The 14,097-nt window shown below is 37.1% G+C and overlaps 1 protein-coding gene across 1 annotated transcript; it reads left to right on the top strand.

Moving 5' to 3' along the window:
* The first annotated feature begins 340 nt into the window (after positions 1 to 340).
* On the top strand, positions 341 to 1,999 carry sox32 (SRY-box transcription factor 32). The gene is made up of 2 exons (XM_058395375.1): positions 341 to 659; positions 995 to 1,999. The coding sequence occupies exons 1-2, from the start codon at positions 374 to 376 to the stop codon at positions 1,615 to 1,617; spliced, it is 909 nt and encodes a 302-aa protein (XP_058251358.1). The 5' UTR covers positions 341 to 373; the 3' UTR covers positions 1,618 to 1,999.
* The last annotated feature ends 12,098 nt before the right edge of the window (positions 2,000 to 14,097 follow it).

The following is a 14,097-nucleotide window of genomic DNA, read 5'->3' on the forward strand; positions in this document are numbered from 1 at the left end:
GTTAAAAATGTAAAAAAGAACAAAATAAATAAATAAATAATAAATTTAAAAGATTTTTTGAGGTCATTGCTTGCTTTTTATACAGCAACCCTACACGTTTGGTGCAAGAAGATAACTCATGGGGAAAAAAAGCAATATGTTTTATTTCGTGGAATAAACATACATAGATTCATTTTTGTTTTTTAGGATTGAAGATTTCTTTTTGTTATTATTTTTAACTCTGTGCCTGGGAGTTCTCACTTAGGTGGGAAACCTGTGGAGGCTCACACCTTTAATCCACTCCTCTGTGCGCCCATTGGTCCGTGCTACGCTTAAAGTCCGACTGGAACTCTGGGATTGACATGAAGAGGCTGAAGAAGTCTTAAAGACAGTCATGTACTTTGACAGAATGTTTCCCTCTTTGGACATGCAAGAAATGCTGGAAAGCGAGCAGCGCTGTTACGCACCGTCTGAACAGCCCGAGGTTCCGGTCTCAGGGCCTTCTAGCCCAGCATCGGCTGAGTCCGAGCTCAGCTGCTCCAGTCCGGAAACCAAACCGACACCGGAAACACGAGTGAGGAGACCTCTGAATGCCTTCATCATTTGGACGAAAGAGGAACGCAGACGTCTTGCGCAGCTCAACCCAGATCTGGAAAACACCGACCTGAGTAAAATACTTGGTAAGTAAAACAACAAGAAGTGCCTGTTGCTCTTTAACACTTAAGGTCGTCAGGATATTTGTAACACACGTTACAACATTAGGTCTGAAACACGTACACACAATGTGCACAATATGTCCAAATCATCCATAATATCAAGCTGTCAGATTCCAGTCCACATTCATAAAGAGATCAATGTTGTCCCTATTGAAGCCCTTGCTAATTAGCTGATTGATTGAATCAGGAATGCCATTATCCAGAGCTAAAAGTAGACACTGCTGCTTTTTAAAACAATTATTTTAAGCTTTCTGATCACATTTCTAATCTTCACTCCTTTTGTTTCACATGCTCTGTAGGTAAGACCTGGAAAGCCATGTCTCTGGCAGAGAAACGTCCATATATGCAGGAGGCAGAAAGACTGAGGGTCCAACACACTATTGACCATCCCGACTACAAATACCGTCCCCGTCGCCGCAAGACCAACAAGCGTGCTGCCAAGATGCCTTCAAATGAAAGCAACATCTCACCCAACTACCAGCTTAGCTATATGCTCCAGAACCAAGCTCTTCAATATCCATATACACATTCACACATGCTGCCTAACTCGTATTCACACATGCATGGTCCCAGCTTCCAGCATCATTCTGCCCCGTCACAGAATGGCCCTACATTTACAAATGGAGGGTTAACGTTTCCAGATGGAGCAGTATTCTTAAACTCGTCTTTAGCATACCCGCAGCAGTCTGTGTACTCAGCAGAACACCAGCTGTACTACAGTTCCCAGCATGCAATTCAGCAGAGAAGTGAGCAGTGTAATTGGCGTGGGGCAGAAGTGTGTGCTTGTGTCCTGTGCTCAGGCGGACCATCACTAGAATTTTATCTGGAACAGGTACGAGTGGACATGCTTGACCAGCTGGACCGCAGTGAGTTTGACCAGTATCTCAATCCTGTCCAGCCTAAAGACCAAAACTTCCAATAAACACCAGAAAGTGACCACACTTCAGTGTTATAACCCAAGAGACTCTGCAGGAGGTCAAACCACAGTGTTTGAAAGTTTTCTGTTACTTGGAAAACTTAATTTTTTTTTTAAACAAGATGTGACTATGTATATAAATATTTGTATTTATTTATGAAGTTTAGTGGTGCCTGAATACAGAATATACAGAACCTTCCTCAGGGGTAAATCTCACTGTCAGTGTAAGACTCCAGAAAATCCATCATCTTATTGTAAGATGTGTCATCTGCCTCACTTTAAATCATGTAATTGTTGCTGCTTTTTTGTCTCAGAGATTTATAAGATCAACATACATCACTGTACTTTCAGAATGTGTATTTATTACTTCACTTGTGGGAAAGTCCAATTACAGATTCTATAAATAAAATGTTTAAATATAATTTTGTGGTTTTTTATCCATTTCATACATTTGAATGATGTTAGAATGCTTGGGTCTATTTCCTCATGTTCCAGAAACGTCCCCAAGGTTCATGTGAGGTCAGGATACAGAGGTCCTGCTATTCTTTCATTGTTCTTCATTTAGACCTATTTGTCTGAGTGTTTGATCATGTCAGGAGCATGGTGCTGATTGGTTCCTGGGCTAATCTCCACCGCTTATCTTCCTCACCAGTTTAGGTTTTCCACAGGTCCAATTTGGCAGTACAATTTTTTGAAGGGAAGCATTACAACTGTACAGTTTGTATACCAATGGGCTTAAAAGTATGTTTGTATATCATTTAAACCATTTGGGGTCCTCCTTACAAATGTTTGCATTCTGGGTGGAGCCACAGTCCCTGATGTCAGACAAAAACAATACTAACAACCTCCAAACTAGATCATCACAGGACAGAACAGACTGTTAGTTCAAAATTGGTAAAACTGTTAATAGGTAATAATATGTAAATTAGTATTGGAATAAAAACAAGGAAATGATGTATTGGTTTGTCAGATAGCTTTGTCTGAAATAAAACTACATAAAACTCAATCGTTTATTTTAGCTCAGAGGATTTCAAGAAACTTGGAGTTTGAACTCACCTTTAGTTAGTCACGAGGACAGAACTTCAACCACTCTGCTTCCATAGCTTATGTAAATAAAAACACTGAAATGAATCAGCATACTGACTAATTTCTGATCAATATCATTTCAGATGCATAGAATGTTTCGTATGAATGCTAGCCCAATTCTGCATACAGAAATCGTATAGAACAATTTCTTCTCAACCAGCAAGCGTAATAAATATTATATTTTAATGATTTATTTATTATTATATTTGTATCCTTTCCTGTTATTTGCTTTATGTCAATGATCTGGGGAATTTAAAGCATTTGCAAGTTGTTATGTAAATTGATGTGCTATTTTTGGGTGTAATCAATTTCCATCCAGCACGAAAGTTTGGAATGTGAAAGATTGATTCTTACAAGTTATGTTTTTAGAAATAATTAAACTTTATGGCTTCACATTTGCTCAGTATTACACGCTGCTCCGAGTTATGTGCTGGAAGGAAATAACCCTCATTAGAGTTGGAGTACTGAATATTTCCTGTTGGCCATGCTGAGTGGGCTTGAAGCTACATGTGTAGCTGTGTGAAATAATGTCTATGCTTGAACTCTCCTGTGGCAAATGTTCCAGCAATGCTTTGGAAATGCTTTGTGGAAACAAAAATGTTAAGGGAAATGAGAATAGTAGGTGGAACATATTAGATGAGATTTTCTTTTTTTGCAAATGTTGAATTGAGGCAGGAAAATGGAAGTGAGGCAAGACAGCAACATTTTATAATGTATTATTATTATTATTATTATTATTATTATTATTATTATTATTATTATATTATTATATTAAGAACTTTATTCAATATTAACCCTAGTTCTGATGCAATCAATGGTGGATATATAGAGAATTGGAATATTTTTTTTTTTAACAGACCCAGTATTAAAGACATCATAAAATCTAAAAAAACATCCAGACCAAAGTTATATATTTTAAAAAAGGTGCCCAATACTTTTGAACGAAGACATAAGCCTGAACCCACTGACATCTCGTGAGCGTTTAATGAAGTTTAAAAAGTGACTAAAGTGTTAAAAGTGATAAAAAGTGAAGTTTAATGCAGTCGCAAATAAAACCTCACAAGAACATATTAAATACAAAATACAAAAAAAATGTGGAAAAGAAGCGGAAGTCACAGACAATAAAGTAATAAATAGCGTTACAATAATTATTAGGCTAAGAAGCTGCTTTAAAGCTGGTAACGGAAAGGGTGGGGAGTGTGAAAAAGTGATTCAGTGAAAATCTCAAAGGTCGTATTGTGGAATTATTTAAAAAAAATGGCTGCTTCAATACTTTTTGTGGTTTATTCTCAGGACATTTTCAGTAATACTTAATGATCATTTTATTTTTGGAAAACATTCTTTTGTAGATATTTAATGATATATCCAAATGCTAATCTACTAAGACCATTAAAATAACTGATTATAAAGGAAATTAATACATTACTATAAAAAAAAAAAGAAATAAAAAATATCCAGGTTGGAAAAGAAAATCCCTTTTTATCTTATCCATAAAAGAGGATCATTTGATCAAGAGGCACTCTTATATTGGTGTGGTTTTATCAGTCTGAGTTAATAAGTGATTGGTCTAAGCAGAGCTTTAGTAGCTGCAGGAGTGTGATCAGCCCATGTTTACTGAATCTCTACATCGATCTTCTTCCTCTGTGTGTATGAGCTTGTGTCAAGTCTATGATCCCCCTCTGTGGTATTTTTATACCCCGAGACACCAGAAAGTTGAATGTGAATCCAAGTCTGTGCTTGTGTGAAGGATGCAGAGCGATAGAAGTGCAGAGGGAAAGACCCTTACATTTCCATACAATGGTAATGATAGAGACCCTGTGCCATGTCACAAACAAACATCTCTCCTTTCTTTGGTAGCTAATTGCATCCTCTCTGAATTAGTCCTGTCTTTGTTTGGATGTTAGAAAAAGATTAAGAAAGTAGAGTAAGAAGGTGAAGTGTGAAATCACGCTCTGTTATCTGCGCCGGTGTGTTTATGTATGTGTCTGAGCACGTGTGTGGGACATTACACTGAATATAATGATTCGAAAATGACCCCTGATTTAACGCACAGGCTCTTTTAACACACACACACATTTGATCATTTTAAGGAATTATTCTGTGAAAGGATACAACAGATTAAATCTTAGAATGATATGTAATATCCTTTCAACAACAAAAAAAGGTCTCAGAGCAGATAATGGAGAGAAACAGTAGTTTAGAAAATGTGTGTGTGTGTGTGTGTGTGTGTGTGTGTGTAGTGTTCTATGAGTCACCATGTGAGGGAGCTATCAAGTTCCATACGACTGTGAACAGTGACGGCACCAAATTACACTCCAAATTACAATAGCTATGAAACAAGGAAGAAAACCTGGCTACTCTAGCTACTTGCTGCAATTACATTCTTTCCATGATGTCTTTCATTCATTTCTATTTTTCAGTAAATTAATGTTTCCATGTTGGTTGGTGCAATCATGCAGCTATACCACTGAGACATTTGGCTCCACTTCATATCAAGTAACTCTAACATCTGTGTAGATACACATAAACTATAGAGGCTTGTCCAGTGTGATTAATGAGGATGTTTTACACTTTGACAGATATTGTAATGTATATAGAAAACATGTCATGGATATCAGCCTTAGTTTGGGGCGTATGTAAATACACACTGTATCACAACATTTGTAACAAAGACATTCACTCAAATTAAACTGTGTAAAGATCATAATCTTTCCATGAAATGTTGATTTTCTTTTCTTTTCTTTTTTTAATTGGACACATAAATACATTACAGAGCAGGGGTTAAATGTATACAGAAATCAGAGGTCAGTACACAACAGCAAGGGAAAAACACAAAAACAATATGACACTGTATACAATTTATCGTTTCTTTCGCAATTTCCTAAAACATCCGCGAAGTAAGCTGTATTTCTTTTGTAACTGGTTGATAGTCATGAAGAAGCTGTCGTTGGAAGGATTTTCCAAACTGGTCACTCCTCTCTCATTCCATTTAATACTGTTTTATCTATCTATCTATCTATCTATCTATCTATCTATCTATCTATCTATCTATCTATCTATCTATCTATCTATCTATCTATCTATCTATCTATCTATCTATCTATCTATCTATTTATTTATTTTCTTATTATTTATTATTTTATTTTGTTTTGTTGTAGTAGATTTGGTACATAGGACTGTGCCATAGTGGACTCTGAATGAATGGTGAATGATTACTGTTCAGTATTTTATTTTATTTTTAACATGTGGTCAGAGATGTGTAATTAGTGTTGTTATATAGCACTTTTATCTAGCAGGTTTTGATGGATTTATCTATGAGTGATAGGTTTTTCAAAAGCAAATCTTGGGTTATTGTCTTTTTAGTATCTATACCATATAGTATTTGTATTTTTTTGGTCGAATGCAAGTTATCGAATGCAATGTGGTTGGAAAGAGAGAGAATACTAATATGAAATTGGAGCATTCAGTCCATCATTTTCATTTCTGAAGAGTGACCAATTTTTTAGAAAATTATGGAGGGGGTTGATTTTCTTAAAAAAAAAAAAAAAAAGTTATTACCTAATCTACCACAGTTATATTTTATATCTGTTCTACTAGGTGGTGAAGGCATTATGTTTTAGGATGTTTGTGCATACTGCTGCAAGCTACTGTTGCACAAATTACTGAAGAAGTTAATGCTGGTTCAGAAAGGTGTTAGCATACACAGTGCATGATGGGTCAGGGCTGATTTGGCAGCAAAAAGGGGGACAGACGCAATATTAGCCAGGTGGTCATAATGTTATGCCTGGTTGGTGTATATTATCATTATTATTTAATATAATTGCATCATTGTACAAACATATACTTATCCAGCAGATGAACTGATTATATTTTGGAACTGATCAAGGTCAAAAGTCTGAAAGTGTATCGCTTCAGTAGCTTCCTTCCTGTTTGACATATATTTTAAGGGTATAAGTAACAAGAAGGAATAGACTTGTTGCCAGTGGACACGTGGACACCCCATTGATGCCACTGATGTTGAGTTCTACTTGTTCACAACATCCCTGGTATTCATCAACCTTTTTTATTCACTTTTAACAATTTATCAATACTTTGAACAATCACTTGTGAACAATAATGTGTTACATGTAGCTCAGTATTTGCTAAATATGGTGTAGTGCTTGACACAATATTGATCAATAAGCAGTTATAAATAAAAATAATCTGTCATTTGTAACCAAATATTAAAATAAAGGAATATATTTTCTTATATAAAGTGAATTTTTCCATACATTTAGATTCAAACTCTGATATGTATGTATGAACGCAACCATTTAAGTCTTTAAATGTAACCTAGATATATGGATAGATTGTATGTAGTAATTGTGAAATTACAGAGTGGTGTTTATCCTCCTGATTCAAACCATATTTTCCATTTGCCTGAGCCTCACCTCGAACCTAATCACAATCGTCTTTGTCACCATGTATGTGGGTGTCAGTGTGTGAGCTCTGAGTTTTGATCTCAAAGACATTCTGTTCAAACATTCGGGAATAGGTGTTGATTTGAGATTGCACTCTGAGCTGTCAAAATGGGTTATTTTATCCAGCTACTAGCATTAGCAACGAAAATGATTAACATCTGTGTATGTTAACATGTTAAAAATTATTGACATCTAAGTGTTTGGGTATATATAATCCTCTTATAAATTCCGACAGGTTAGCTCATGCTAACAAACTGACAATGAAAGACATAAATAAAATTCAGGTACACATGTAAATGGCAGTGAATTCTTTTCACTTGAAGGCATCATTATATGGACTTACTGACACTCCCTAAATTTCCAAACAGTATATTCCAAACAGACTTTCATTTTCAGAAAGGTAGAGTCTGTGTTTCCTTGTATAGAATCACTGCTGATTGAAATGTTGATAATAAATCAGGGAAGAAAGACAGTAAAATTTGTGACAATGAGTTATATAAATGATACGTGAAAATTTTTTCATTGACTAATTGTCTGTGCCTATTACATATATTTTTAAAAAATTCATTTAAAAATTTCATTTCTATTGTTCAAATGTTTTAAATTCCCATTTCTGCCCTAGGTGTGTGTGTGTGAATGCTTTTGGGGTTTCCTCTGGGTACTCCAGTTTCCTCCACCAGTCAAAAGCAATTTTTTGGCTGACTGGCCTCTCTAAATTGTCTGTAGTGTGAATGTGTGTGTGTGTGTGTGTGTGGTTGAGTGTGATAGGTTGGCACTGTCCGCCTTGTGCCCTGACACCCTGGGATAGTCTCTTGGTTTCTCAAAACCCTGTGTAGGATAAGCAGTTTAGACAATGGATGCATTGGAGTTTAAATGAGAGCCTTTTGTTCTTTTATAGTGGGGGTGTTGAATCAGTGCTACCTGCCCTGGCGTCCACATATTTTTAGCCATATATGCATTTCTTTCTAAAATAACATTTTAAATCAATTTTATTAGGCTCGGATTATGTGAAATGTCTACCATACAAGATGTTGTAAATAAGAAATGTCTGATTTCTATAGCTATAATTCACCAATCAGGCATAACATTATGAGCACTGAGAGGTGAAGTGAATGTGACTGATGATCTCCTCATCATGGCACCTGTTAGTGGGTGGGATATATTAGGCAGCAAGTGAACATTTGGTCCTCACTGTTGATGTGTTAGAAGCAGGAAAAATGGGCAAGCATAAAGATTTGAGCGAGTTTGACAAGGGCCAAATTGTGATGGCTAGACCACTGGATAGAGCATCTCCAAAACTGCAGCTCTTGTGGGGTGTTCTCGGTCTGCAATGGTCAGTATCTATCAAAAGTGGTTCAATAAAGGAACAGTGGTGAACCAGCGACAAGGTCTTGGGCAGCCAAGGCTCACTGATGCACATGGGGAGCGAAGGCTGGCCCGTGTGATCCGATCCAACAGACAAGCTACTGTTGCTCAGATTGCTGAAGAAGTTAATGCTGGTTCTGACAGAAAGGTGTCACAGTGCATGATGGGTCAGGGCTGATTTGGCAGCAAAAGGAAGACCAACACAATATTAGGCCAGTGGTCATAATGTTTTGCCTGATCAGTGTATAAACCTGTGCTTTAGAAACCTGTGGTTATAGAAAATTACAGTCAGCACCTTAATCAACAATCAATAATCGGCACCTTTTAACCCATCAAAATTACACATTCAACATTGCTGTGGGATTAAAATAGATGAAATAATCCAAACAGAATCAGTATTCAGTGCTGGCTGTGTGACCTACATGATTATGCAGAGCAGAGCATACCAAGCTGTGACTCTGCAAATTAATTTTGGAGAAAGGCTTTCCATGAGCATTATTTACCAGGTGTGTGTGTGTGTCTGTGTGTCAGTTAGGATAGGTTGGATAGGCTTATTTACATCTGCTGCTAGAGATTAACACGAACCCAGATTAAATGATCAGAGAAGCAAAATTAATTTTAAAGGGATAGCATGATGAGAAAAAAACGAGTGCATGTATACATCAGGGATATGACCAGAGCTGGCTAGGTACTTACCCTAAGCTTCCTACAAACATTACACACATACATCCATCTAATCTTACTGAGAAATCTATCACTCCAAAATATTTCTGTCACAGAGTGTCTTGTAAGCCTACAGTAACTGTGCTACTATGTATGTAAAGTAATAAAGCGCTAATAAGTAATGTTCTACTTTCTACCTGTGTGTATGGCGTGGGACGACACATTCAGGCATGACTCAGGCTCAGTGATGGTTATGGTGGTGGCAGTGGTGGGTGAGGAGGTTGTATGTTGTCTTGGGGATGCCTGGGTTTGTGAGAATAACTGTTGTGATGTATTTATTGTTGTTGTAGGGTCAGGTTGCCAGATTGAGCCTGTGCTCTGCTGATAGCGCCTGTGTTATTGTAAGGCCACAAGGCCATCTGATAAGCACATAGTTTGGCGATAAGGCCTGTTTAGGATGGTGCTGAGCCAGAACCCTTAAAAAACCCACAAGAGTTCAGGGCCCCCACACACATAAACAGCTGTAAGCCAATTAAAAAAAGGAATTATATGCTCCATTGACTTATTACAGTAAGAGAGAGAAAGAAAGAGAGAGAGAGAGAGAGAGAGAGAGTGGCAGGTGGGTTATCTGCACAGGGATCAGCAAAGGGAAGCTGCTCATCTGACCACAGTCAGGGAAGTTAGAGCTGTAAGAGGCTAAAGCATGAAATGACATCTCTTGTGTGAAATGAAATGAAATGAAATGACATAGTGTGTGTGTGTGTGTGTGTGTGTGTACATGTACTGTAAATCCTTTAAAAGACAGGAAGTAGGCAAAACTAAGGAACTCAGCTGATCGTTATGTCTGTTTTCGAAAGAAAATAGTTGAATTTACATTAACTTCAAATTGTTGATTTTTTCTTTCACTGCAATTGATATAATGAGCAGTTATTAAATCCTATTGGGCTAAACTACATTTCCCATTTCAAGTAGAACTGGTGCATCTTTTACTAATCCCAGTCCTCTGTTGAACACCAATTTACAACGTCACATTGAATTTCATATATTTTTTCGATGAGTTTGGTATTATTTTATTCTTTTTCTGATTACTGATTGTACTGTAACTTACTGCAGTCTTGTGTGCTGCTTGAAAGTGGGCTGCCTGTTGAATAGCCATGCTGTAAAATATTACAGATTGTTCATTAGTGAATGTCAGGTAAGAAGTAACACCCTTATAAACCCCCTGTAACACATTTTGAGTAATCAGCCCTAGGCCATATGGAGTTCATTTAAAATCAATAACAGTTATCTGTGTGTGTGTGTGTGTGTGTGTCTGAGTGCATATGTGCTGGCGGGAGGAAGCAGTCATACACACATTCATGCTATGCGTTTCCCCTATAAAACCTACAGCTGTGAGAACCAAAACTCTTCTCTCTCTCTGTGTGTGTGTGCATGGGGGGATCTATCCCCCACTCAGTCTTCACCCAGAGAGAACCACAGTAAAATGGACTAGAAATGAATCAGACTAAAATGAAAAACATTTTGGTGTGACTCTGTTCAGTTTCGAAATGTAGTTTCGTTCTTATCTAGATCTTATCTAGAGTGTCTGGTGCATTCTGTCAATAAAAGCAGCCAAGAAACAGCTACTTTTAGAAAACTAAAAAGGAATACCCTGACCAAAAAATGTGCGATTATCTCATTTACACGCCACTAAGTGCTTCACACAAATCTCAACATTCTTTTCAGTGCTGTGGAAAGCAAATCAGACTGCACCCTTTGAAAATCCCTAGGCTTGTGCTCCCATAAAAAAGTATACAAAATATATTAAGAGACTCAGATAGAGCTTATGTTTTTATGTCAGATGTATAACCTTCTTTGTCTATGTATTATTCCAATGCCTCAGAGCTTTTTTCTGCAGTTAAACTGAGTTAGCTGGTTAACGTTACTAGCTAGTTTAACACAACCTCAGGCTTTATGCAGCACTGACTTTAAAGTAAAGCGTGAGCCAGCTAATTTCAAGACAACAAAAATGACCACAACAATTGGTAAAGAGAAACAAAACAGTTTTGCACATTTTTATTATCTGATCTGTGTTGTCAAAGCTTGCTATCATGTGTGTGTGTGTGTATGTGTGTGTGTGTATGTGTGTGCGTGTGTGCAACTTCAGCCTTTCATCTCCACCCTTCTCAGCCTTTTAACACACAACTGGTGAAACAGCACACCTGACACTGGAGTAGGTGTGTGAGAGATCGATTCACACATGCACTCACGCACACACAGAGATGATGATTAACTTCTATTTAAACTTGTATAACTCTGAATCAAGGGAACTCAATACAGTCTGAATCAATATAAAGTTTCTAATGTGTGTGTGTGTGTGTGCGTGTGTGTGTGTGCGGGAAGGTTTGGAGGGGGGAACTTGTTCTTTGGTCTATAATACTTTACTCTGATGTTTTTCTCTGAGAGATCAGATTCAGGTTAATGTTCATAGGCTATCCTATCTTCATGCAGAAAAACAATGGGCAAGTTCAAACACTATATATCACTCTCACTGATTTTATTCTCCCCTTCTGTGTGTGCATCTCTCTCTCTCTCTCTCTCTCTCTCTCTGGGTCTCTCTCTCATAGTCATTCACAGCCTTGTCACAGGATGTTGGCTATTCCTCTTCTGTCTTTGCACAAATGCTCATAAAAATGATAAACTGTTGCAATAATCAGTGTCAAACAGTCAACTAGTGTGTGTGTGTGTGTGTGTGTATGTGTGTGTGTGTGTGTGTTCTTTAGTCTAGGCCAGGAAGGTGAAAGGGTGAAAGTGGACCTAATCTCTGATGGATCTTTGGGAAATATTTCTGAAACCATCGAGTCTATTTAAACCCAACAGTGAATTCAGCTCAGTGCATTACACATGTCTATGTGTGTAAGGTGTAAACTATACAATTAGCAACAGAGTTTTTCCTTTAATATTGGCAGCAAACACCATTTTACACACATTTAAAGGAAAACTTTGTCTTCCAGATGTGTAGCATGTGATTACCTCAGACTGTAATGGTTTGGGGAAAAGGACAGAAAGTCTGTTTACTTGAAAATCAAATCTATTAGAACTTTAAGGTCAGTTGTTGGAGCATTGAATAATCATATATGCTAAAACAACAAACGTTTATAATTATCAAATTCTTTGATTAACAGCATTTGTAAAGTCTAAACTTGTATAATTTTTCATAGGGAAGTGTGTAAATGATGTACATGTGTTGGCTGATTGTGTATAGATATACACAATAGATATATAGATATACACACACAGTGTATAGTATTCAGGCTCTTGCTTAAGACATTATAGTGCTTTCTTTTTGCTGTGGTTAGCTTGACATGTCTCTACACCTTGACTGGAGTCCTTCTGCTGCATATTAAATTGATTAGACAAGATTTAGAAAGGCACACACCAGTGGGCATTAGGTCCAACAATTCACAGTGCTCATCAGACCAAAATCTATAAAGTACAACGGACTCTCCATAGACCTCTAGAATCAAACTGTGCTGAGACATACATGTGAGCTGAAGTATAAAAACATTTTTAATTTTTAACTCCGTTAACAGAGTAGATTAGGCTTCCATCATTCTGAAAGTGGAAGCAGTCTGAAGCCACCAGGACTCTTCTGTGTGCTGCCCATCCATCCAAACTCAGTAACTGAGCTAGAAGGGCCATGGTTGGGAAAATAAGAGACCTGAGGAGCTGCCAGAAGGATAACCTTCTTAGGAATAGGATTATTTTATTAACCTTGTATAGTGGCTAGACAGAAGCCACTCCAAGTGCTAGTTCTGGTGACAATCAAGTACCACTCATTGATAACAATACAAAACAATACCACTCAATACAATGATAGATAGATAGATAGATAGATAGATAGATAGATAGATAGATAGATAGATAGATAGATAGATAGATAGATAGATAGATAGATAGATAGACAGACAGACAGACAGATAGATAGATAGATAGATAGATAGATAGATAGATAGATAGATAGATAGATAGATAGATAGATAGATAGATAGATAGATAGATACTTTATTCATCCCAAAGGGAAATTCACAATGGCTAACACCATTCCTGACATGAATCATGGTAATAGTAGGACTATGCTATGTCCTTAAGTGGCCCAGGTAAAATCCGGACATGAACCCTGCAGAACATCTGTGGAGAGACCTGAAAACAGCAATTCACAGACACTCCCAATCCAATCTGATTGAGCTTCAGAGAATCTGCCAAGAAGAAAGAGAGAAACCCAAATCCTGGTGTGCAAAGCTTGTAAAGACTTGCCTAAGGAGACAAGAAGCTGTAATTGTTGCCAAAGGTATTTCTAAAAAGTACTGAATAAAGGCTAATAAATAAATAAATTAAACTAAAATAAATAAAAGATTTTAGTTTTTAATAGAATTGTCAACATTTCCAATAGATTGTTTTTGTTCCGTCATTATGGACACATATGGATATTGTGAATAAAAATGGACATTCATTTTAATTAAATCCATAACACAACAAACTGCAAAAACTGAAGAGGTCTGAATACTTTGTGAACCTATTGTACATAAGACATATTTTCTTAGGTAAACTATATTTTCCCTCCACTCTAATTGATTCCAAAGATGTTCTATCAGGTTGAGGTTAGGACTCATCTATCAAACCCGCTCATCCATGTCTTTATGGACCTTGCTTTGTGCACTGGTGTACAGTCATGTTGGAACAGGAAGAGGTCATCCCCAAACTGTTCCCACAAATTTGGGAGCATGAAATTGTCCAAAATGTCTTGGTATACTGAAGCATTAAGAGTTCCTTTCACTGGAACTAAGGGGCCAAGATCAACCCCTGAAAAACAACACCTGAATACAATGATTTGGAGGGGTGTCCCAAAACCTTTGCCAGTATAGTGTATATC

Source organism: Hemibagrus wyckioides, linkage group LG07, assembly GCF_019097595.1.
Source record: "Hemibagrus wyckioides isolate EC202008001 linkage group LG07, SWU_Hwy_1.0, whole genome shotgun sequence".
Classification (NCBI taxonomy): Eukaryota; Metazoa; Chordata; class Actinopteri; order Siluriformes; family Bagridae; genus Hemibagrus; species Hemibagrus wyckioides.